The sequence below is a fragment of the Vidua chalybeata genome, chromosome 7, assembly GCF_026979565.1.
Source record: "Vidua chalybeata isolate OUT-0048 chromosome 7, bVidCha1 merged haplotype, whole genome shotgun sequence".
In the NCBI taxonomy this organism is placed as follows: Eukaryota; Metazoa; Chordata; class Aves; order Passeriformes; family Viduidae; genus Vidua; species Vidua chalybeata.
In genome coordinates this window covers 18981138-19008071 of record NC_071536.1, presented here as the reverse complement: position 1 = coordinate 19008071, position 26934 = coordinate 18981138, and the positions used below count along the sequence as shown (strand labels likewise).

Here is a 26934-nt window from a genome sequence, read left to right as displayed (position 1 = left end):
GCCGTTCGGGCCTTTTCCTGCTTCGCTTCACCTCTCGCCGCGCAAGGGCGGGGGTTTGAGATAAACCCGGCCCGGGCCTAGGCCTGCAAGGCTGCACGCCCTGCCGAGAGCGAGCCTGGAGCGGGGGAGAAAGGCGATCCCGCCCCGCGGGCCGAGAATATGCCCGCAGGCGGCCGCCGGCGGGGGCAGGGCCGCCCTCCGGGCGTGCGGCGTGCACAACGTGTGCCGCCTCCTCACCCGCAGGGCCCACGGCTTCTACGCCAGAGATGCTGGTGTCGCCCACAGGAAGAACCTGGGACTCCTCCGAAGGATCATGTGTCAGGTAATCGGCTGCCTTTCGGCGCTGGCTGCAGCCCCGCGGGTTCGGGCTTTCAGCCGGGGGGCTGAGTGTCCACTCAGCCCGGGTGTTCGAGAGGTCCCGGTCACGCTGGAGAACAAGTCTGGGGAGAAAAAAGGTGCAGTTTTGATGAAGTTAAAATTATTTCACAAGGTTCAGACCTAGAAATGTAGAGAAGATTGTGCTGGGCAAAAACTGCAAAGGCACTTGTGTATCTAATAATTGTGTTAGAAATAAGCTTTTATGAGATTTTATATCACCTATTTCCCTAAGATGGCTTCATATTTAATACCAATCTTAAATTCTTACTGCTTCATGTTGAATTTGAAAGGAGTTCGCATAATAAGATAATTGGCAGAGATTTTCAGGTAAACATAACCCCAGTTCTCAGTGAAACTGATGTTACAGAAAAAATAGGAATTAAAGTGAACTCTTTTTTCTTTTTTTTAGTCAAAACAATTACTGTTCCCATACAGTAGTTGATGGAAATACATTAAAAAAGAATGTGGAAGTGAATTGGCAGTTATATTAAAAATACATTTATTGTAATAAACATAGATTCAGTTTCATTGAAATTGCATTTATACAGCTGAAGTGTCTGCTTATGTAACTAGATCAATAGGCATGCAATGTTTACTGAAAATAAAAATAAGTACGTTTGACTTACACTTCTGTTTTGTAAGACTGGAACCTTTTTAATGGCATAGAGCTCCTGATATCTCAAATGCATGCAAGAAACTTTAATGTGAGCAGTTTATTTCATTAACGTTTTGGGTGCTTATTGCAAATAATGGTAAATAGATTTTTCTACCTTTCACACCAAACACCACCAGCAGAATGGAATTAAGTGTTCAATAAATCAAACTAATTACATATAAAAGAATTCTCTGCATAATTAATCTGGGGAGTTTAGTCCTTGACTTCAAAAGTCATTATGGAAGTTTAGTTGCCAGTTTTAATATAGGTAAGATAATGACAAAATATTCCTTACCCCTGCTGTAAGAAATAGCTGTCCATAATAGCTAATTAAAAATACTTTAATTTGGTCTTTAAAAAAGACAAAATTTTCTTATAAAAGGTCTGTTAATTTTATTTCTAAAAACCAAGTAATATTCTTTCTTGTGTATTCAGTAGTAGAGTTTTAATTAAAGTAAGGTATTAAGCTGCAGGAGCCAAATAAAATATTTTCAGAAGCAAAGTTTGTTAGAAACAGCCATCACTGTTAAAATTATTGTGTTTCAGGAAAGTACTAAATTCAAGAATGTTTGGACAACTCATTCTGCATCTCCTATTGCATATGAAAGAGGAAGAATTTACATGGACAATTACCAATGCTGTATTACCAGGTAATAAATTTGCAATTATGAGGTACTGCCTTAGATTTGAGACTGATTCTGTGTTATATTGCTAACTTTACTCATAGCTGCTGTGAATTAAATGGAGTTTACTTGGCAACAAAAAATAAGCAGGTGATAAATCTTTGGTTTACAATCTCTGAATTACATTTAGATGCTGTTGTATTTTAATGTGACACCTACTTTGGTAAAAGAAAGCCTGATCTTTCTGGTGCAGTATAACCTCAGCTTTCAGAGCAGGAATGGAAGATTAACACAATTTTCTAGTCTTGCACTAAAAAGCCAAATGAACAGTAGTTCTTTGTAGTCTGGCAACTAGCACTGTGCTAAAGAGTGTGTCACAGAATCAGCCTATGTAACAAGTTCAGTACTATGTGAATTCTGTATAAAATAAGTAAATTATTTTTTCATGTAAAAGTACAGCTTGCAGTATGTGCTAATTTTTGCAAATGTATTTTGGAGATCAATTCTCTGATCTAATATATTCTGTTCCATGATCAGTTGCAGAGACACAGGTTAGGAGGCAGCACCTGGTAAGGTAGAGGACAGGAAATCTGTGTGCACCAGCCCTTGTCCTTGCCTGTCCCTACTGTGAGGGAAGTAGCATGGACTTGGAGAACTGCATTGCTGAGGAAGTTGGGGACAGAGCAGTTTTGAGACAGTGGTTTACCCTGACAGACTAGTTTGTATTTTATGTATCATATGACACTGAGAGTCAGTTAAGTTAATCTGTCACCCACAGTTGAGATCTAAATCTGCTTTTATTCCTACATTGTCTGGATGTTTTCAGTACTGGGTTAACCTGTCTAACATCTTTCAGGTTTTTCTTTGTCTCATCCTCTCCCAGAGGACAAAACTATTGTGCACAGTACAAAGCTTTTATTTTGTTGCCTTTATCGCAACCTGGAAATGAAACTCAAGATAATTTTAGTAAGGAGGTAATATAAAAGGGATCTTCAATAAAGGCCTTCAGAGGCAGTTATGGAAAGATGTCCACAAAAGCCCACCCTTACAGGGATGAGTACACATTTATAGGTTTTAGGATATTAGCATAATCAATAAAAAGCTCCAGTTAGGAGGACAAGTGGTGATGTAATTCCACCCCCCAGGTCAAGCCCCTGCTCTGGAGCCCCTTCAGCACTAGTTGTACTTTATCCATGAAAATGTATCTTGAAGAGTTGTTCTCAGCCTTGGTTTCCAGGTAGAACCAAGATAGCACTGGGGCCTCGTACCTCCCAGGGCTTGGAGCTCTGGAATTTGTTTTGTCTTTCTGCCTAGGGAACGGCCATGGAAAAGTACTGGGAAATCTAGCTACTAATACAATAGGTGACAGAGTTACAAATATATGTATGAAGAATACAGGGAATATATGAAAGGGAAAAAGGCAAAACCCAAACGGCATAAATTTTAATTAGTAGAGGGTTTTTTTAAATATCTGAACATGATGCCATGCCTTTGTTGTAAAAGCCAGCATTGGAAGAACCTTAGGGGAAGGTTCCAGGATGATCATTAGTTTTTGAAATATTTAATTTTCTTCTTAATGTATATCACTAGAGCAGGAATGTTACTATTAAGTTTGTTACTTAAAAAAAAACAACCCAAAACTAAAAGTAAACCTGAAACTAAAAAAAAAAAAGCAACCATACCAAAAGATTTAGAGAAGATTAGCTTTCAAATATTACATTATATTAACTATTATTTATTAGGCCTTATTTTGAGAGCAATTTCAGGTATGTTTACAAAGTAAAAATAAGATGTTTAGGTTTCTGACCTGCCTAAGGAGAAGGCAGGATTTATAAAACTGTATGAAATGACGTGTTGATAGAAAGTAGTCTATAAAACAGACTAATAATTAGCAATCATTTTCCTCTAGCATTGCACAACAGCCAAGACTAATTTATCAAAAGTCAAAGTGTGCCAAGTCTGAAAAAATAGAAGATGCTTTATTATTGGAATGCCCACTGGTAAGATTACTTTTTACTAGAACATTTTTGTGCAAAATACTAAATTAATATATTTTGATGAAACATTTAGAATGGAGTGCTTTTTCTTTCCAAACTATTTTCTCAATGTTTTTATACAGTTAGGTCATTAAGGGTTTGCAACATGTGCCATATTTATATTAACTGAACATTTAGAGGTATACTTCTCTGAATTTCTCAATAATGCATTCAAATGTTTCTTTCATAAGCTTTAGTGGAAGACTTTAAAACCAGTGCTCCTATTCTTATGCAATGAATTCTTAATTCCTTAAAATAAATTCTACTTGTACTTTTCTTTATTTTTTTATCAGCAAGGACAGTAGCTGGGAGTTTTAGTTTTCTTCAGATGTGTTGACATTAAAAAAACCAAAAAGCAGATACACTGGAGGCCTATTGAAGCAACCCTGCTGAAAAACTGCTCTACTGTTTCTACCTGATAATTACATAATTCTCTCCTTCACCCAGTGTCAACAGAGCTTAGAAATATTATCCCTATCCTTGAGGTGCCTAAAACTAAAGCAGTGTAAATACCATTTGTAGCAGTTACTGTTGAGCTATCACTGAATGTCTTTTGAAATACTTAAACAATTTTCTCTTCAAGATTGGTATCAGTTAGTTCAATAAAAAGTTAATTTTTACAAGGCAAAGATTTTTTAAAGGGTTCCTTTTCTAGAAAAGGTAACTGTCCTGCAAAAAGTGTGACAGCAGATTATTTATGACGTAGGTAATTATTTGTCATAGACATGAGCTTAGAGATACTGATTTGATTAGCAGGCAGCTTTCCTCCTTTGGTTTTTGAGGAATGTGTATTTACTTTTGTGTTCTTCTGACTGTGTCAAAATGTTTTGTATCCTCCTGATACAAACTTTTTTCTAATAGCCTTTTTTTATGTAGGGGGAAATGCTACCAAGTCCATCAGATTATAAAGCTTCCCTGATAGTCCTGACAGTGCAGAACTGGCTTCTGCGTCTCTCTGCTGATAGTGGAGAAGTACTGGAAAAAGTGTATCTTGCTGGTTCCTGTTGCAAATTCTTCAGGTATTAAACAACAACTAGGCTTTATATTATTAACAGTCAGTAGTTTATAGTGGAGAAGGAGAGCTTAATATAATTAACACTGATTAGTACTATAAAGGAGAAGGGGAATCGTGTTATTTTAGTACTACCCATGGCTGACAACAGGCTTGTTAATCTAGAGCATTACCTGGAGTACTGATCCTGCATGCACTTACTTGTAGAAGAATTTCATTTACTTTAGTATTATGGTGTCAAATTTGGTATCAAGTTCCACAAAACCCAGCCTACTATTTATTTGCTTTTCTCTGATAACTTTACAGCCTTTAGTATTGCAGTGGCAGCATACCAGGAGAGGACTTTAAGAGCTGAAAAGCAAACCTGATCAAACATACAAACAATATGTTGGAAGTCTGAGCTGTTTTTAATTTGCAAAAGTTCTTCTCCATAGGGTAGCCATATTTCATCTGCTTTGTTATAGTTGATTATATTTTATGTGAAGTAATATATTAATAAATGGTTTTTAAGTGATTAAGACAGGCCTTTCTTCTCACAAACAGGTATCTGAGCTGGGATACTCCTCAAGAGGTAATGATTGTAAAGTCAGCTCAGAATAAGCTCCCTGCAGCAGCACGGCAGGTAAATGTGTTGAAAAACTCATTTTTACAGCATTGATCCAAAAAAAAAAGACAAGCATAAAGATGGGGACATTATACTTGATTATTATGGAAGAAGATAAAGATGTCTTACCTTTAGTAACTATATTCAGTATTGTTCCTTCCCAGGCAGGAATCCAACAGACTGTATTGTTTTATCTTGCTGTATTCCAAGTTTTGCCTCTTTCATTCATTGGAATGCTGGAAATAAACAAAAAGGTAAGTTAATTTCTTTAATAATATGTAATCTATCATGTAGTTCTGTGATAGCTGTAGTTTGGACACTTATTTCAGAATTTCAGAAGTCATACTTACAGCTTGTAAAAGCAATTGAAACATTATTTAGCAGCAGTGTTTTTGTGTCTGATAGGGGCATTGAGGCAAATACTGTTAATTCTAATGACCAGAAGAGAAGATACAAATGGATTCTCTTACTGGGTTACTCTTTGATATGCAGCAGGATTTTAGCCTTTTCTTAGAGCAGTCATAAGAATTAGGGAACACTAAAGTGTTTGTACACTTTCTTTCACCTCCTTGAAGACAGATGTGCCTCTGACCCAGTCCTAGTAATAGTCTGTGAATTCTATATGCAATTACAAATATTTCACACTTTTATTATCACTGTTACTGAATGACAAAAGTAAATATGTCTTGATTTATCAGTCAAGAACAAACAATCTGAGTTCAGTTTCTGACCTATAAGTAAATGTATATACTTAGGAAGAAACTTTGAGCCACATTGTAATTTTTACTGTTCTGTTTTAAGGCTCTGGATACAACTTACACATGAAACAGTACAAACATGGAAACTATGTCTGTATATGGAAACATGAAACAGTACAAACATGGAAACTGTGTCTTTTAGGGTGCAGAGTTACAAGCTGGAGTTTTAGCTGGTGCTAGGTTGGGTTGAGGCTGTAATTGAATTGGACCTGGCAAGTGAAGGCAAGGGTTTAAACTTTTTCATTTGGGCCCATGAAAGCTTGGGGGTACTGTGTATTGTTCTGTTCAAAATTAGCATTTAGGACTGGAAAAAACATTACCAGTACCAAAGGTATTCTCAATCTGGTTAGGAATGGCATGCCAGATTCATCATGGTCATAGTAGGCAGAACGTGCGTGACAGAGCACTTCTTCAGCTGGGTCCATACCGAGTACTCATTAGAGAAATTGTTAAAACTGTAATGGACAAGGCAGCATTTGGGATGTGAGAATACACCGAGCAGGAGGAGATGCAAGCAGTGAAGGCAGTGCCAGACCTGACACAGATCAGTGGAATGTAACTGTTAGATTGGAGTTGGGGTTAGTGTTACTGCCTAAGGCTGCAGAATGCACCTCATGCATCAGCTTTTCTGAGATGGTATACCACAATACATTGTGAGTTCAGAGTGGCTGAGGTCTCAAGGATACAAAGGAGACTTTAGGGTTGGAAGATTATTAGAGTTTGTCTCTGAAAGACACTGAGACCTAAGCTAGCAAATGTATCAAGAAAGAGCCATAAAACTAAATAAAAGGCAAAGTCTTGGGAGAACCAAACAGATCAGAAAATTGCTGGTAGTGTTAAGATGTAGATGTCTTACAGTTTCTGGGCTTCTTTATTTTTTTATTGTTTTTAAGCCTATTTTAACTGGTTTAATTGCTTTTTCACATAGTCAGATAAAAGAAAACTACATTTTCAAGCATATCTCCCTATCAACTTGACATGTTGATATTAATTAAATATTAAGAATTAATTTGTGGGGTTAGCTCAATGATGTGTTAAGCAGTGGCACAAATTAATAGTGCATAATTATTTAAAAAGATACGACAACTGCTCATGTATATATTTAATTTGGATTCAGAGAGAACCCTGTACTCCGTGACAGCTGGCTAATGTAGTTTTAGTACAGCTGTATGCAGTCATTGAGTTGTGATTAGACTAGTATTTTACACTGGGGATGAAAAAAGAACAGAAGATCTGAAATCAGGACTTTTAGATCAAGTTGCTAGTTTTGCTAATGTGGGATGCTGAATAATATAATCTATTCATGTATGATAATAACTGGGTAGCATGATATGAAGATATACTGAGAACTGATTGGAGCATGAATCTGCTTGCAGAATATGACTAATGTAACATCAGGTGTTACTGCAGTGTAATGGGTTAAAGAAACTCAGCAGAACAGATGAGTTACAGAAAACTTGGAACTTAAACACTGATCATAGGGTTTGGTCAATGAAAAAAAAAGTTAATGCAAAATTAAGGACATAATGTCAGTTATTTGTGTTTTCTCTCAATTATTTCTTCTCAAATCGAATATTTTTTGCTTCATTTTATTCCAGATTTTTGGTAATAGTGTGACAGATGTTGCTGTTTCCAATGGAATCCTGATTGTAATGTATAGCATGGGTCTGGTCAGACTCTATAACTTCAAGGCCATTTTGGAACAGGTAATGAAATAAAAAGTTTTCATACAGTCTATACTATTTTTGGGTAACAAGTCATAAATATTCATGTACTCTGTGTAAGTACATGGGGTATGTAGGTTCCTGCCTAGATCTATTTACAGTCAGAAGATAAAAATGGACACACTATCAGAAAAATTACTCGCAACAGTTACAGGTGGCAAAACATAAGAGATACAGGGTCAGACAGGCTCTTCTGGGGAGTTGTGTAAATGTTACACCAGATGTGCTTCTCTCTACACACCTAGTCTGTAGTTAGAGATGATTGTTAAGGCCAGAAACTGATGGCCATGGGGAAGTTTGATCTCAAACAGAACTGCAGTTAGACATAAGAGTTTATATCCTTCCAATCAAAAATCAAACATTAATTCAAAAATAAGACCTCAAGCAGTATTTAACAAGACAAAGAATGCAGTAGTAACAGAGAGTAAAACTAATCAGCAAGTAAATATTTATCTGTAAAGCTAAATTGTTCTGTGTTATTTTAGTTCATGGAACAACCATTTGATCTGGGACAAGAATTCAACTGGAATGGTCAGGTGGGAGTTGTAGGAAAGTATCCATTTGGTCTTCCATGTAACATTAAAATAACAGGTAATTATGGTCTTTATATTGGCTTGACTGTGGCTTTTATGGATTGATTGTGGCTTATTTCACACTAAGAAAAAATATTAAAACTACTGTGCTCATATTGTGCTGTAGCTGTATTTCTGGATTTACATTGTAGTAAAATGCACTCTGCTTTACTTCTAATTACAGTAATAATTATATAGGACACACCAAGAAAACTGTTAGAGCAACTAAGCTATCTGAAAAACTTTATAATCAATGCATTAAATGGAAACCTCGTTCTTTATTTCTGAGATGCAATTGCTCTTGAGAAAGAGGAAGGACTAGGATATCTGTTAGTAGCACCCAGAAACAGAATATGGTATGTAAGCAAAAGATGTGAGAACATTAACTTGCAGAGGAAATTCAAAGAGACTGAATACAGTTTGTCTGACTTGCATTTTGATATTCTGAGATGTCAGAAATGTGCCGATTTCAGTAAAATGAATTCCTGAGAAGAGAACAAATTATTAAAAACAATTCTAATGCCTCAAATCATTAATTTATAAATGTTCTGCATTATGTAATGACTTTTTTCTCTAAAAGCAAACAGTGACTTCTGTTGGTGCCCTTGAGAATTTGTGCTAAGAATCTTAATGAATGACCAAAGCCTGAGACTTCTTTTGAAATTTCTTTTCTTGCTTTAAAAATACATTCTCACAAGCCTACACTTGAGGCATCAAAAAAAAAAAAGCTTTCACAAATATCAAAGAATTCATGCATTTATTTATTTAATTTTGAATGTTTCTGTATTAAATGTTTTTTTCAGGTGATTGTCCACATAAAAAATGTCTTTTTTTTTTTTTAGAGTGTCAGATAACAAGAGACAAATCAATCCAGATTTATATAAAAATGAGGGAGTACACAAAGATAAAATACAGACTTATATAGTGACGTTATAATGCAATTTTTTATCAAAACAAAGCAATAGGCTGCTATATTTGATGTCTCAGCTTTTGCAAAGGGAAATCTTCCCCCATTTTTCTCTCCATCTCAATCTGTGAAACCACCATTTAATGTTAGGGACCTGTGGAAAACCTGCTGTGGGAACTTTAATAGGAAGATTTGATCTCATGGCTTATAGATCATTGTAGTTTTTAGTTTTGAGATTTAAAACTAGTGTACTTTTTGATCTTTAATCATATTCAGGAATTTGTGGTTAGGAAGTTTTGAACCCGTGACGTACATTTTTTGTGCTTGCTTTTTGCAAATAGTTTCGTTCCTGTGGCTTTTGAGTTGTTTTCTTTCAAGAATAGATGGGCAAATGCTTCAGTGGGCAAGATCTTAGCAGGTTCAGAGTGCAGGCTTGTATTTACTATAATTTAACTGTGTGTAGTCTTCATTCTTACTTAAGTCCTAGCCTCCCTACAGAAATTGCCTGAAGTGATGGGCATTATTACAGTACTGTTTTTATGGTGTGAGGTACCCAAAAGGAAATGTATAGAGATCAAAACTTACAGTCTAAGATGTACTATGCTACAGCTCTTAACTGGTGAGGAATTGATTTTGGTCATAGTGTGTGATTTTCTGAACGGCCCAGAACTTAAAACTGTAGTTTGATTTATTGTTATCTGATGCAGTAATTTCAGAAAACAAAAACAAAAACAAACAAACAAACAAAAACAACCAAGAGAAGGATACTTTGTAAAAACCTCTTCCTGTTGTTATTTCTTTGGTTTTATTTGCATGTAGAACACTTGTCAGTGCTGCCAGGAACAGCTTTGTTTAGTTAAATTTTCAGAGTTTAAAGTAAGTGAACAAAGAAGCTCAACTGGAGATTGAAAACTGGCAAGACTTGGCAAAAGACTTGCAAACAATAAAACAGGAGGTGTTAAGCAACAAGAGCAAGTGACATACAAGCGGGAATGATGGAGCTGAGGCAGCAGAATCACATTATCACAGTGGTTTAGGTGGCTATGATCTTGCAAATCTTTGCTAAATGAACATAAAAGGAAAGGCATATTTTATAAGCAGCTTCTATTACTCAGTATTGATACACTATTGAGATACATTAAATTGTATCATTTAGTCCATCTACCAGAATTTTTGAGGGACCTTGATATATAAACTTTATTTTAAAAGTTGTTCGGGTAAAATGTCACGGGTTTTCTTAACTCATTTTTCATTTTCTGACGGATTTTAGTATCAGTAGGTCCTTTGCTTATGCTTTCATCTTCAACATTCTCTACATTTCCGGCAGATGCATGAGTTTGTTTTAACATATAGTTTGTTATCTCTTGCACAGAATCTCCCATTTCCTAAGTGTCACTCCAGAAGGCAAATGGGACACTGCCGCTTTCCAGCTTAGGAAAGACTTCATTTCCATTGGCAGTGAATTAATTCCATTAAATCTAAATGGCTAAATTGATGGAAACATGAACAAAGGAAGAGAGAAGCACTCCATAAACATAATATGTGATGTCATGTGATAGTACCATTGGCATTAGGATAATTATCTAGACAAAGCAAGATAAGAACAAGTCAAAATTTTGATAAGACCTTTGGGACTCAAAGTCCAGATAAGAACCTTGTTCTCCTTGCACTAATTCAGTTTGGGGTTTTGTATTCTGCCTGTTTAAATTCCCCTTGTAGTTGTACATTCTCTCCACGTTTTGTCAGTTTTTTCCCCAGCTTTTCTCTGTACTGTTAGAAAGACCTGATCTTCAGTCTAAAATTGATTTAGTTATAGCAGCTGTAGAAATTCCTTTAATTTAGCTAGTTGGCAGAAATCGTAAAATTAATTTCATTAAAAATGCCTCTCATTTAGTAAAAAGAAGACTTGTACTAATGCCCTAGTACATCTCAGTAATCCCAACTGAACTGAAAGGAAAACTAGATACCTTTTGCCATTTATTGCAAAAAATTCTATATTTTGATTTATTTTTATGAATTCAGCTACAGATTGCATCCATTGTGGTCCACACTATTTTGTTGTATTACACAAAAGGATCTGAATATTCTATCTTCCTGCATTAATTCTGTTATTTGAGGTTGCTGCTTGCTGTTTCCAGTTATTTATCACTGGTTTCCTCAAGAAAATACTGACCATCTTGATATGGTCTTTGATCTGTTCATGTGTGCATCCTTTCTCAATCAGATGAGCTGGAATATTTTAATTATTTGCTGTATCTTTGCTTGTATGTCAAAGGTATTAGAAGAGTATTCAGCATCAAGATCTGAGAAGGCAGTAACCCTCCTTCTGAAGGGAGGGAGGGAAGAAGAGGTAACTGCAGATGTGCACCTGGATGCTGGATGAGGTAGCATAGCTGGCACTGGAAAACAATTAATAGTCAATGCATTTCCACAAAGATTCAAAAGAAGAATTAGTAGCTTTATTGGAATTTAGAATTGTAAGGCTTAATGGAATGAATTATGACTGTTCTGCTACTAATGGTGTTAACATTACCGAATATTTGCAGATACCCCACCTTTGCTATTTGAAGCATCTTCTCTGGAGAATGCATTTCAAATTGGAGGTTACCCTTGGCATTATATCATCACACCCAACAAGAAAAAACATAAAGGAGTCTTCCATATTTGTTCTCTGAAAGACAATGCTTTGGTAATATATTCAGAAAGCAGCTTCTCTGAAATTAATGTGTATTATGTTTGTCTTCATCTCTTACTCTGAGTAGGTTATAATACCTTTGTTTACAGGTGTAGTGCTTTCACAGGCTCACCCCAGTATCAAATTAGCTGTCCCATGGAATCATGTGTAAAATACTTCTGAACCAATACTGCCTCTCATATTTCCTTCATCCCAATACAATAGTAGTGCAGTCAGAGCTACAGAGCACTGTATTCATGACTTAAAAGTTAAGTCTCGTTACCTGTTCCCTTGCATGGTAACATCCTAATGCACTTCTGACTAGTCAGCCTACTAAATGGTGACTACAGAATTATTTTAATTTTATGATATTGCAGAATAAATGTCGTTAATGTTTGTAGTTTATCTTTGACTTGTACCTTTCTCTCCCTAAAAAGATTTGATTGTTCATTTTAATCTCCTTCTCCCCCTAGAAAGGTTTTATTAGTTAGTTTAATCTGTTCCTAATTATTTTTGTTTATGTACTATTCATCATATGAATACTATTTTGTATAAGCTCTCCATCTCAGCTTTTATTTTGAATGTGGAATTGACCTGAAGATCATTCTGCATTTTAAGCAACTTCTGAGCCTGTTAAAGAGTTTCTTGACTAAAGAAGTCTCATCTGTAAATGTCCTTATCTCCTTTGCTTGCCTGATCAATTATTTCCCTCCTTATTTTCAAAACAGATGTTTCACAATTGTAGCTGAGGATTAATTTTGATTCAAATGAACTTGCAGAATCCTTCCTCTTTTTTTTTTTTTTTCTATGTGGGTTCATATATTTGGCAATTTAAATGATTGATATCAGCTAAATTTAATAAGAGAAAGCCACTGCCAAAATCCCGAGATTTTGACTGGCTTGCATCTGATTGCTGAAATCACAAGGTATTCCAGGCTTACATGCTCCACAAATAATTAGCACTAAAGAGGCTAAGCCTGAGGTTTGAAGCTGAAGTTAAACTCTGTGCTAATGTTTGTCGCATGTCTTGGCACATGCTGTGTCTTGGATACTCAAATAGCTGGAATTGTTTAAGTGTTTGCACAGTATAGGTTAAATCTTCATTCTGCTTAGTTTGATGAGAGATAGGACAATAAGGTACAAGGTTATTGCTTATTGCATATTAAAAATCTCAAAACTACTTCACTGAATATCTTGAGAATTGGAACTAATTTTTTAAATTATTATTGTTGTTGGTTTTATTATTGTTCCACTGCCATCCTTTCTGGTCATGTTTAGGAGCAATACTGAAACAGTGGTATATAGTGAGGAGCTCAGTATTTCCTCTTTAATTAGATCTGTGAGACTTTCAAAATACTAATATTCTAAGCTTTCCTTTTCTTCTTCAGGCAAAAAATGGCATACAGGATATGAAATGCTGTTCACTTGAACCTGACTGGATATATTTTCATCCAGATATGTCAGGTAGAATAATCCACGTGGGACCAAATTTGATAAAGTATGAGCCTTTTTTACTCAAATCTTTGCTTCATGAAAGAAGTTGCGTAACTGCATCAATTTAGTAGTCTGACAATTTGCAGGCCCAAACACTCATCAAACTATAGAAACTAAAAAATCTATTAATTTGTTGGAATCAAACATTCTTCTAGAAACAGCTACAGATTTCTGTGTGATGAATGTGGGCACTAGAGGCCACAGTTTAGATTTTGATATGAAAAATACTCAAGGACCACTGTGTCAAAATTTCACTGATAAACAAAAATTACAAAAATAATTTATTTCTATTTTATTTATTTACCATGTTTTAATGTATTAGATTTAAAAAAAATATATAGAAATGTTGTAGTAAGCAGATTAGAAAACACGACTTACTTTGTAATTTGTTTCTTTTGTAGAGTCTTAAAGCTTAAGGAAGTTAAAAATCATGCAGATCAGATGGAGATTGCAGAAGATTTTACGATTGTAGCCAACAGAGAAAACTGTGTGAGTTTAGTGTCTGAGATCACAATGTGTGATTTTGAGCTATAAACGGGGGGTTTGCACATTTGAGTAATCACTGTGGTTTATGGGCTTTATCCAAAGTTTATTGAAAGACATGCTCTGTCTTTATTGGACTTCAAGCAGTATGGAAAAGAATTTTGAAAACAGTAACACTTTCAGGATAGATTTCTGAAACCTTCAGTCTTTTCTTTAGTTTTCAGTGTTCTTTAAGGTGTGCAGTGTAACCATGTATCATGGATATAAAACATACTTAAAAGATGGTGACAGATTTCATTCAAATGAAGGTACCACCAAGTGATAACTGTGTGCATCTCTGGTGCTCAGGTAAGTTGATAATACAAATGCTAGAAATGTTTAAAGTCTCTCATAACTTAGGAGTAAGTCTTCATAAGACAACAAAGACACTACATTGCCTCCAAAAGTCTGTCCATTTCCTGGCAATGCACACCTGTCATTCTCCTGTGCCAAGTCTGGCATTTGTCTAACCCTTGGTGAGCCAAACCAGTTCTCTAAAGTAACAGAATAACCTGGCAGAAAAGGTGAGTACTTTCTGCTTGCTTGTTTTGCTGAACTGGAGCAGAACAGGACTGAATCATCAGTGGATCAGAAGAGTGCAGAAAGGTAGAATCAAGTGTGAGAGGATGATTTAAAACTAGTGGTAGAACTGAGCTCTTTAATAACCTCAGTTGTTTCATGAAGTCTTTTGTGATATAGAATCACAGAGACAATCTAATGTCAAAAAGGTTAAAGAGCACACATGAAAAAAATTCTAGGTAGTGCTTGGAACTGTCATTTTGATTCAGGAGACAAGGTTATATCTTACCTAAAAGTAAGTTTTTGTAGTTTGAATACTGTAAAATGTACAAATTTGTGATGCTAATTTTTATGCTTTTCCAGGAAAAAAAGGTTTGTATATTAAAAGTCTTCACAAACTCAAGAACAAAACTTGTATTGAATTAAAAAACTAATCGCCAGGTCATCTAATAATTTGCCATACTGCTTTTTTAGAGTTGGGTAGGCAACTTCTGTTACAGTAAGAAGAAAGAAATATGAGTTCTAATTGTGCCTATGCTGTGCTTATTCCTTTTGACTTCTACTAAGACACTGATAACCTATTTTAAAATATTTCTCATGTTAATGAAGCCCAGTGGAAGCAGCCATGGTGGTTTCAGATGCTACTTTTCCCATCTTCTGGAAGTAAAATTTTAGGAAAAAAAATCAGTGGTGATTTAGCAGTCTTAATTCTCATTCCAGCATATTATTTCTAGTCACTTCTGTTCAAAAAATTATGGTAGCTGAGAACCTTTGCCACCTCTGTGGGACACCTCTGAATATGGGTAAACAGCAGTAATATCTCAACTGAAGTCACCAAGTTAATGAACTCATAGAGAAAACAGCTGCACCAGGGCTATGCATAGCTAAGAGTAAAACAAGGTCAGAAAGCAAAATACATGGAACAGATACATTGTCAAATCGATAGAAACTACACTGCTCCGAAGTCTAGAGACACTTTTTTTATGTTTCTCCAAAGGTGAACAACAATGTTACTGTAACAGCTTCTGGTCGAGTGGTGAAGAAGCGTTTTGCCTTGCTGGATGATGACCCAGAACAAGAGGTAACTGATGTAGTAAGAGCACTTCATGGATTGTTTTAGTATTTACTTAGCCAAAAGCCCTTCTTGTTTCAAGTGCAGTGGGTGTAACCATTAGCTGTGTATATCCTTGAATTCTTTATTCCTCTTCTCTTTGTCTTCTTCCAGTTGCTTTACATGCTGTTTATCATCTTTTCTCCTTGGTCAACATTTGAGCTTTGTATTTTTTCTTTTTTTTCAAGATCTAATCTTATGCCCCATGATATCATAATTCCATGTGACTTCAATGGCACAGAAAAGATATGTTAATGTGACAAACCATTACTATTTTGTCCATTTAAATATCTACTTTGAACATTTCTTATAAAGTATTTTATGAAATTAAAGAAGCTTTTTCTTTGCCATTGCTTTAGGATCCTATTTTCTTTTTTATAGTATCTCTAAAGTTTATTTTTCTCTCTCAGTTACTTTGATTGGATTGTAGGATAAGGTATTTAACACTTTTCCTTTAAGTAACTGATTCTTGAGATTGAAAACACCACTGGAGTCTTAAAAGGTTATGAAAAATATTTTTTAGTTCTCTGTCTAGAGCTGGATCTTATGTAATTGACATAAGCACAACAGGTAAAATTCATCAGGTTCTGGCAGGCACTACTATTCTTTATTCTGAGGAAATAGATTTTACTATGGCAAAAATACAGCACAGTCCAGTATAACCCTTAAGGGTCTGCAGTTTATTTCTATTCACTTTTTCTTTTAACCATAATAAAAGTAATTACACACTATTTTTTTTCCTGCTGTTACACTTTACTTGTGATTCCAGTAGATGTTTTTACATTATGGAAGAAAAGGACTGGCTTGATTTTAGAGTATATCACAGTGAGATAAAGGCAATTAAGGTTGTTCACAATCTTCAAATTTTGATGTCAGCTCTTCACTGACATATAATCTGTGGAGCAATAGAGAGATCTGAACAGAACATACAGATATTCTTGGAATTACTCTAATGTACCCATTCCCTCAAAACCAGTGATGATTTAAAGCTACACTGTCTATTAACATCTCTAAATATACTTCTTTGGCCACTTTAGAAGTACTTCTGTTTCTTATATGCTACATATAAAATACATGTACTTGCACATTAGGATTTTTCAGAACATCATTTCCTTTTCTCCTGCTTAAGAAATTTTGCTGAAATACCCTGACAACTCTTGTTTGGGAAAATGCCTGTTGGGTACCAGGCTCCCAAAGTTTTCTTTCAGATGAGAAGACTTAAGAACTAGAATTTGCCCAATACTGCTTTCACATGAAGAAAAAATAGCTATGCAATTTAAGTAGAGGGGAATGTGAATTTGTGTTTGATTTGTAAACTTGAGGTTTTGTTTTTCCTAAGACATTCAAAATTGTGGACTATGAAGATGAATTGGATTTATTATCCACTGTGGCAGTTACTCAGATAGGAGCTGATGGAAGAGCTCACCTTGACTTTCATTGCAATGAACATGGGATTCTACTTAAGAGTATTCCATTAAAGGAGTCCTGGGATGTGGTGAGGAAAATTCTTGTCTTTTGTTCCCACTGTCTCTTCCCGATACTCATTCACATACCACTTCTGTTCAGATTCCCAGCAGATATATAAGTAGTGTTGCAAAGGGATGAGATCTGCATAAAATAATAATTACAACTCAAAAATTTTAAATACTCCATCAGACAGTAGTTAATTTACCTGAAAATCTCCATTATTTGAAATAATGTTTTTTTTGTTGTTGGTTGATTTGTTTGGGTTTTTTTTACGTTGGGGTAAGGGTTGTCTTTAATGTATTTCTGAAGTATTTATCAACTTAAATACTCCATGGCTAGTTATGTCATACTAACTTTTCAACTTGTAAAGAGTCTCCCTAGTTTAACTTGAAGTACTCATACATAAAATGAAGCATGGACCTCACTGTATATATATTTGGGAAGATGGAATAGGCTGTTCATACAGTCTAAGTTTAGGTGGACATCCAACTTAGATGGTCTGAAATTTTCAGCACTGTTACACCTCTTTTATCATTGACTGCATAGGCAGTCATCTTGTGATCTTAAATTGGATGCTCTGAACTTAGATTCCTAAAATTGAGATATGAGAAACCTCTCAAAGTTATAAAATTCTGTCCTTTATCTGGAAGAGTAATCTCTGTGTATCCACACATAATTTCTGCCAGGTCATGGAGTTCACCACTGTTAAATATTTTTTGTTCCTCATGGAAAATGATATGGATATTAGCAAGTTGTGGAATAGAGACTGCAATCTGAACCTTTTTTTTTTTTCATTTCAGACTTACAGTCACGAAGTTTACTTTGACAAAGACCTCGTATTACATATAGAACAAAAGCCTAATAGGAGATTCAGTTGTTATGTTTACCAAATGGTATGTGATACTGCAAGAGATGATGATTCTTAATGCTATACAAAAAAAGAGACAGTGTTTAGTAAAAAAAGGAGGGAGAACTTTTGTATATATTTAAGCCATAAACACCAGCTACAGAGACTTCTGGATGCTATTTAAGGATACTGCAAGAGATGATGATTCTTAATGCTATAAAATAAACCAGAAAGTGTTTTGTAAAAAAAGGAGGGAGAACTTTTGTATATATTTAAGCCATAAACACCAGCTACACAGACTTTTGGATGCTATTTAAAGCCTCCGTACATAGTAGTCAACGACTGTTTTTCTGGCTGAATTTAATCTTAACATTTTGTACTGTTAGATAAGGTCTTGTTTCTGTTTTTCTTTGTGACACTGTACACTTGCCTGTAGTTTATCATTGCTTTTCATGTATTCACCAGCTCATCATTAATGCTAGATGCAGCATATTATTGCTTCTCTTCAGCAGTAGGATTGAAATATTGGACATCAAAGAGAAAGATGTGGACTTACTTATTATCTACCATCTGCTATGATCTGTCTTACATAGTTTTACCTATGCAACTCTGATGATGCCTTAAGAGGCTACCTAAAACAGAGGCTAGACAGTGTAAAAGGAATAAAGTAAGTATTTATAAAAAGGCCTTCAAAGGATACACCTTGGGCAGTACAAGAGCCCAGGTGTGGCTCCACCCAAGATGGATGATGGGTCACATGTTATCACACTTTTCTAAGTTTTGATCCATTTACATACTGGGGTTAATTGTCCAATTACAGCTTCAGGTTATGAAGTCTCATCCTCTCAGATTGCTCTCCTTAATTCGCTGTTGTTTATACTTTTTGGGCCTGAAGCTGCAACGGTGTCCTTGGTTCTTGGGCTGGAAAAGGATTGTTTTGTCTAACGAAACTGTGAAGAGAACTTGCTAACACTTTATATGAAGTTCAGAGTTATTTACTAATGCAGTACAGAATCTGGAAAATATGAAAGCTAAACCTTAAGGCATCACTAATACTAACTGTTAATTAATCAAAGTATGTAAAGCTATCTAGGATAAATTTTGTATGTAGTATGAAAATTGTAGTGTTACCATTAAACCACTTAGACAAAATCCTTCTCTTGGTTTTGTGTGAGAAATAAAATCACTCAGGTTTGCTGGTTGTGTATGTCTTGGGTTTAAAGAGAAATATTAATAAATTATGTATTTTACTGTATTTTTAATACATTGTATATGTTTTTACATATAAATATATATCCAAGCAATTCTCTGCCTGACCCTGTTAAGGTTCAGGAGTTGTTCAGTGTGAGCCAAAGCTGGGAGCTTTGGCTCACACTGTAACACTCTTGTTACTGTGTGCAGCCTGCTTGATACATTGGAGTTCTATATTCAGAATCTGCAGAATGAAAGCTTTGATTTTAAATTAAAAAACACCCACAAGAACAAAACACAGGCTGTAGACTTCATGGTGATAAAGATGGTCTCAGGAGTATAGTTCATCAAAACAAAACTTACTACCATCACTGTCATCATAAGCATGGTAACTCTAAGTGCAAATATTTATTTTTGCTCTGGGCTTTATTAATTAAGTTGGACCATTCTAGATAATGTGAAGAGCTCTAGAAAAATCATAAAAATTTTGTACTGTGAGTTTTTAAAGAAAGTTTGATGCAAAAGGAAAAGTGAATTGGAGAAAGAAAAAACAACACAGAAAGGACATTTAAAAAGATCATGAAACAACAGTAGAAATTAAGGGCAGCAGCAACACCCAACTTGCACCTTATCTTCCATAAGTTTTCAGTTTGGTTCCAGGAAAGAACACCTGTCCATTACCTGCTATTTTATAAGTAACTATATAAGTAATGTATGAAGGTGAAAACTAATATGAAGCTGTACTCTTAAGACAGAAGGCCCAACTTTTAAGCGGATACTTAAATTTTCTGCTCGTTGCTGTTTGGCTTTTTGAAGCAGTTCCTCCCAGAGAAAGACATTGAAACTTTATAATTTATTAAGTACTGTTCATGTGAACAGTCATGAAGACAAGCCGTAGCTTTCAGGAGTTCGCTCTGCGTCATAGTGGCTAATTTTTACGCAATGGCAGACTTACAAAGTGAGAGTCAGCTAAATCTATAAATGCACATCAGGGGATTTGGTTTTGTTTTTTTGTTTTGGTTTTGTTTTTTGTTTTGGGTTTGGGGTTTTTTTGTGGTTTTTTGTTTTGTTGGTTTTTTTGTTGTTGTTTTTTTTTTTTTTTTTTTTTGGTTTTTTTTTTTTTTTTTGTTTGTTTTTTTTTTAATGCAGCAATTTGTAATGACCAAAAGCAGCCCAGACTTTGATGAAGATTTGGTCTTGTATAAGAAATTCTATCACTCTAAATGCACACTGTGTTGCTGTGCTACAGATAATGGCAGATACTCCATCTTGGAAGGTCCCACATAGACATTTTAAATCAGAAACAGAAGAGGTTTCTGTTTACTTTAAAACACCTTGAAAGCTATTTGAGAATAGAGAATCCCAAACAACTAGCCCTAAACACTTCTGAGTATCTTGGCACCCTACTTACAGTCTGGAACACACTAAATAAGCAGAATCATTAAATGCTTATGGTTTGTGATTTTCAAGCTGTGAGTTACCTTCTGTTCTTATGCAGGGACCCAGAAAATTCTAAAAATAAACTTGTGTTTAAATGGGAGGAAAATGCTGACCACAAACCAGTAGTTTTTAAACTGTTTAAAATAACTGTATCTACACCAAATGCAAATACCCAGATGCTTGGTGGTAGTCTACCTGAATTTACTGCTTTTACTTCAAGTTAAAGTTCTAAACAAAACTCAGCCACCAGAGAAAAAAGTAGTGCTTTACTTTGCCAGGAAATTTTATATGCAAACATTTTTTAGTCACTGTTGCCGGCAGGGGTGTACTGTTGTGTCAAGTTGATATTAAATGTGAATTAATGCATTAGATTAATTAGAGTAAGAGAAGACAAAATTTTTCTTCACTTCTCATAGGCAGTATCTAACTCCTTTATGATGAGGAAGCCCATTTACTGATAGGTTTTTATTTTACAAAAATCAGACTAAGGAACTGTTAGCATGAGTACTCGTACTTCCTGTGATTTTCAGGGCATGCTTAGCACTCGTGCCGTGGTTTCCAGAGGAGGCAGATAAAGCCTCAATTAATTACATCAAATGCAGTTTCAAGTGCATCCTTTAACAGATCAAACCTGAAAGGCTTATGGCCTGTGCTGCCATTATTTTCACTAGCACTAGATGACCAAGGGAAAAAGATTATATATACATATGCAGAGAGATGTAAATATACAAGTGAACTCTTAATGTGAGGAAATACTCAAATGTGTATTTCACACATAGAGTTGAAGGGATCTTGGCAAATTTGCCAGCATTCACAATTAAGTAACTTCACCCAAACTTTCTGTATTTTCAGTGTGGAAAAATGTTTCTTTCTTCCTTCTTTTTTTTTTTTTTTTTTCTTTTCTGGATATGTTCAAGTACTTTAACAGCACAATTTCTTGTCCATTTTATTCTCATTTTGTCTTCTTTTTATCTCTTATTATTGAGAAAAATGCTTTTCCTATTATTTAACAGTAACTGAAGACCGCCAAAAACTCAACAGCAAGAATTTTTTTCCTTATGGAACTGTAACAGCTATCCCACAAGATGGAACAGCGAATAAATTATTTTTGTTCCCAGTTATAATAAAGATTGTTTAAAGGAATACCTGCTAGAAAGGACACCTGTGTAGAGTGGCATGTAATCCAAGTGCTTTCTGAAAGAACAGTTGTGAGGAACTGCTGTTTGTTGCTTAAAGCAGGGTCTCTGAGCACTCTGCCTACAAAAAGCAAAATGTTGGTCTAGTAATTAAAAAGGTGAATTCCTGTTGGATTTCACCAAAGGTTGTTTGAAACAAACTTTCTGCTGTTGCCAGAATGAACAAATCCTAAATGGTAAGTGCAAAAAAGGACTGAACTACAAAAGAATATATAGAACACCAACTGAGTTCTTTGCTAACTGACAAGTATTACTACACTGCAAAACCTTTAAAGAGCTTATTTCTTCTGGACTTGATCTGATATGTCTGTAGCAATGCCTCACCAATAATAACTGAATTGTATCAACAATTAATAAAGTAGTCAAAGTGCTTGCTTTGGCTAATAAAAGATTAACACATGCAAAAATAGATTGCTTTTTTGGGGGGTTGATTTTTTCATAAAAGGAACTAGGTATCCTAGCAGAGTGAAGAGTTACAATAATGTGATTGCTAAGAACTGCTTGGTATAGCCTAGTAACTCATTTAGTAAACTGGCAGTACAAATGCCTTATTCCTGCCTGAGTGGAGAAAGAATAGTGTTGTTGAGAACATTATATTTTTAGGGAAGAGTAAGGGCACATTCTTCTCAGGAAGAAAAAAGGAAACATGGAAGGGAAACTAAAATTCACTGGAATTACTCCACAAAGTGACTCAAGAACTCTGGCTTACTTGAGATGTTGCAGAAGCAATGCATTCCACATGACAGGCTTGCAGGCTCTCCAGACAGTCCCCAGTAACAGCTGCTTGCCAAAAGACAGGCAGGAAAATTATTCTGTTAATGTGTTTACTTGTGTGTTCCATATTCAGATTCATACATTGGCAATTTTCCCTATTCTGTATCTTCAGTTAGTCTGAACTTTGGACGTTGCCTGCCTCTAACATGCAAATTGCAGCATGGTTGCACACATTTCCATGCTCTGGAACAGTGGAAATCTAGGAAACTCCTGAATGCTGACACCATGCTCTTCCCATTTTAGCCCTTTGTAATGCCACTGCCTATTTTTTTGTACTGCCTGAAAGCTGGCTTGATTTTATGGCTGTCTTAGGAATATTTTGTTTTGTGGACCAAAGCAGCATGCTTCCAGCATTGCTACTTCAACAGAATCACTTTTGATTTTCCACTTCACCGTGAATCTCAATGACTGGAGAGAGGACAGAGAAGCAAAAATGGGATCCCAAAAAATGCTAGCCCTTTATTTGTATTTGATAAATATAGCTGTTTAGAGACCCAGGTGGAATTCCCCAGCCTAGAAACTTAAAAGATATGAAGGAGTGACTTCTTTTGATAAGATTTGCTTTGTGCATAAAAAGAGTGCACATCCTGCCTTTCTCCTGTCATTTGAGTACATGGCAAGGCTGGTGAGTGGTAGGGAAGAAAATAAGAAAGCACAAGCCAAATAAAACCTGAAAGCAGGAAAACTTTATAATCTTGCTTAGACAATTCCAACTATTGCCCCACAGTTCCACAACTTCAAAAAGCTTCTACAAAATAATTATTAGGAAAACATCCTACAACTCACAGAAGCAAAATGTTTATAGATTGAAAGGGTTTCATTGCACAGGTAACAATGACTGGCCTATGACCAGTATAACATTCTGGACAAAAGGTGCACTATATGCCTTATTTTATCTCAGCAAAAACTCCTTCTAGGGTGGAGAATAAGTAAAAATAACTTATTGGAAGAGTTTTGCTCCATAGTCACAATTTGCAATTTGCAAAGACAAATTAGTGATGTTCTCAATAGCAAAGGTCAAATGGTTCTGTTGCTTAGGCATGGAACACAGTACCAAAAAGAGTAAAAGGATCATTCTGGTTTGTCTGTGCCATTCAAACACTAATTACTTGAATTCCTGTGTCTGTATTACTCCTGGTAAGATAACTTCTACAGCGGTATTTCTAAAGCTTCCACAATAGTCAGTTAAATTAGCTGCCAGAACAAAACTGACTGGACAATCTCAGCACTTTTGTTTGTTTACAAACTGAACAGCCACCAGGTTTCTGAAAAACTCATCCAAATGCTTTAAGGGATACTGTAACTTATCTGGAATATCCAGGTCTAAGGCTTAGATCTTAAATGAGTTATTGTTGGAATCCTGGATGCTGAGAATTTTAAACTTTCTGTGCTTAAAGGCACAGACTTACAAGAGAACACTGCATTTGACCTGAGGTCGTTGAATAGGCTTTTAAAATTGATTAATAGCACTGGGATTATGGGTGTGTAGTTGGTTAGAAGTCTGGAATATCACAGGGTGGAAAACTTAGAGTTTGGGATTTTAGAATATAGAAATAAATATGAAGCAAGATGGAGGTTTTACGGCAGAGGCAGGTTGTTCTTTACCTTCTTCCTTCTTCTTCATGGGTTTGGGTGATGTTTTGTGATTGGACAGAAAAGTCCAAATTGCGGGCTTCGGGGGATCACTTATTGGGTTAAAAGGGAAAATAATCTAGGTGTCCTTACTTAACTGGATAGTTTAGTTTTAAAAGACCTTGTAACAAGAGTTAGTTAGCCATTTTGTGCCTTGCTAATGAAAAAGCTGCCAAGCACATGGTAGTAAGACTGTAACATAGATAAGGAATAATAAACACCTGAGTCCGAACATGAAATACCGTCTCAAGTGCCTTCAATCCTGACCTCGAGAAAGCGGTAACTTATCCAGCATGGAAAAAGAGACAAAGTTGTAGCTGCTAAAAGAGACTCTAATCTTATTCTAACTACAGCTCTGACAAGTCAGTTATTGGTCACTTGAAACTAGAAACACTTCCTGTATTAAAAATTTACATCAGAAGCACAAAATAATGGCCTGTGGTGACATGGTATGTTGCTTAGATAGGCATTTATGTACACTTATGTTTAGGCTGCTGCTCTCAAAATGTATGAATGGTATAGCAATGATGACAGCAGTTGCCAAGTACCTTACGTGTAGGAATCCATACCTCTTCAAAATAATCTCTGAATCTTTGTTTCATAGGTCTTATTTTGTCTGTCTACTTTGAAGTTCTTCCAGGTCTGAAGTCACAGTTATCCTACATCTGACAATGCAGCAACCCAAAGAAAGAAGTGCATGTTAGGTCATGTCCCAGCAGAACTGCTAAGAGGAAATACACACTGACAGAGTTGGTAATATATTGGAAAATTATCGTTGTCTCTAGGAAGCTCTGGAAAAGAGGAGAGATGATGGAACTGCTGTAGAACCTATCCACAGTAATGATTAACAAAACCAGGTGTTCACTGATCTCCTTGCATCCTTGCATCCTTGCATCCTTGCATCCTTGCAAGGAGACTTGAAAGCCCTGTACAGGGTAGTTTCATTTTTATGCCAGTGGGGGTTAATTTTCCAAACAGATTATCAAGTGCTTCATTCAGCCCTCAGCAGTCAACTGTATTGTGTTGAGTTCCCACCCCCAAGTAAACATGAAATCCACTCAGACATCGTAGCTGTGCTAAGGACTGCTTCTGCACCAATCTGATATTTGCACCAGGTGGGCAAGAGGTGGAAGAACAGGAAATGCGGCAAAATACAGGCCAGAGTTACTAATGGTGCTGCCTGAAATCTCTTCTGCATTATATATGTTCCATAAAGAACATTTCACTTTGTCTAACAAATTATTTTGCACTTTGTTCTGGTTTGATTTAACAATCTCTAAGCTTTAGAATTTCCTCAATTATATTTAAAAAAAATTGTTAATCATTACTTTGTAAAACTAGGCTTTATATTCAGTTCAATAAAATTTTGTGTCTGCTCTTGATATTTGCTGCTTTAACAAGGTAAAACAGCTTGATCTATAGGAATTCACAAAAGTCTTCTGAGAGATACAGTTTTAGCTTAAGTAAAATCCATTTGAGTAGAAGATTCCTAAATGGGACTGTTGGGAGACTGGATGTAATCAAAGCTTGTTGAAATCAGTGGAACTGAAAACATTTTGCAATTGGGAGATTTAGGTTCATAGGAGGCACATAAAAATAAATATTTGTGTCAGTTTTTATGCTTTACAGAGACAAAAGTAAAATGTTTCTGACCATAATATAAAGATGACCTGTGTGCCTCATAAGCTAATGGCAATCTGGCAAGATTATGCATGAGTACATTCATCAGAAGATTTAGGGCTTGGATCTTCTCTTAGATGCTGTGACTTGTGAAATTTAACAATACAAATGTTCTACTTGCCATTGTGAGTAGAATGAGCAACCAGTTAAATCCTGAAGGTCACACCAAATCCATGCAAACTAAAGCTAAATATCTTCATAAAATTGCTGCCCAAATCAAGCTTTTCTTTAAAATGTTAGTGTGTATTTTTAGGAGATTAAAGACAATAATGAAGAAATATATTTGCATCCCCCTCCAATCTGGCTTGGTCTTCATGTCTCTATGTAGATATTTCCAATACTTTAGTACATATGGTGTTTGAATTGGCAGTATTCTACTGACACTATTTTAAGTTTCATAAAACCGTTTCCTTTAATTTTCTAGGCCTCACTTCAAGTGTGAGATACCAGAAATCAAATTCTAGCCAGAGTAGATAGTATTTTTTTTCTCTCAATCAATTAACAAACTTCTAATTCATATGTAGTTCAACACTATATATATTTTAAGAGTAAGCTAATCAAATACCAGAAAATTAGTGTTGAATATATGTTTGGGCATATCCTCCTACCACATTTGACAGGCTTCAGAGCCAGCTGAATGTTCTACAAAACAAAAAGTAACTGCTGACTACATGATTTGACCAAACTGGTCTAATCTATCATGTTATATTTTTGGCAGGTCTACTGTCTCTTTTGCAACTCTGTTGTTTTTTTTTTTTTGTTCTGTTTTCCTCTCTAACATCCCTGCAATGGGCCTTTCCATACCTATTGGAATTGTCTAAGTTTTATGCATTCCCTTTCTTTGCTAGTGGATGTTTGATATATTTGTGCTATTCAACAGAACAATGTCCACATCCTCCTGCATACTTAGGCCAGACTCCACATATGAAACTGGTATCTGTACTATATGTGGAGCACTCAATCCAGTGAGAAGGGAGCGATCATGATGGCAAGACAGGTAAGTACATGAGTGTCTTTAAGTGCGCTTCGCCTCTGCAATTTCTGTGTGCACCGTCTGTCTCTTCTTCATAACAGCACTCCTACTTTATCTGTAAGTGCTTACGACTGTGGTGGCTTAT

At 35.7% G+C, this 26934-nt stretch overlaps 1 protein-coding gene across 1 annotated transcript; it reads left to right on the top strand.

Annotated features, from left to right (window-relative positions):
- Positions 1-73: 73 nt before the first annotated feature.
- Positions 74-19158, top strand: DCAF17 (DDB1 and CUL4 associated factor 17; the record flags this gene model as incomplete). The annotated part of the gene is made up of 14 exons (XM_053947679.1): positions 74-322; positions 1580-1683; positions 3566-3656; positions 4569-4711; positions 5248-5326; positions 5473-5562; positions 7665-7772; positions 8276-8381; positions 11816-11958; positions 13332-13441; positions 13839-13926; positions 15476-15559; positions 16929-17084; positions 17857-19158. Coding segments are annotated over 14 exons (1677 nt in total), but the record flags the coding sequence as incomplete, so codon positions are not given.
- Between the last annotated feature and the right edge of the window lie 7776 nt (positions 19159-26934).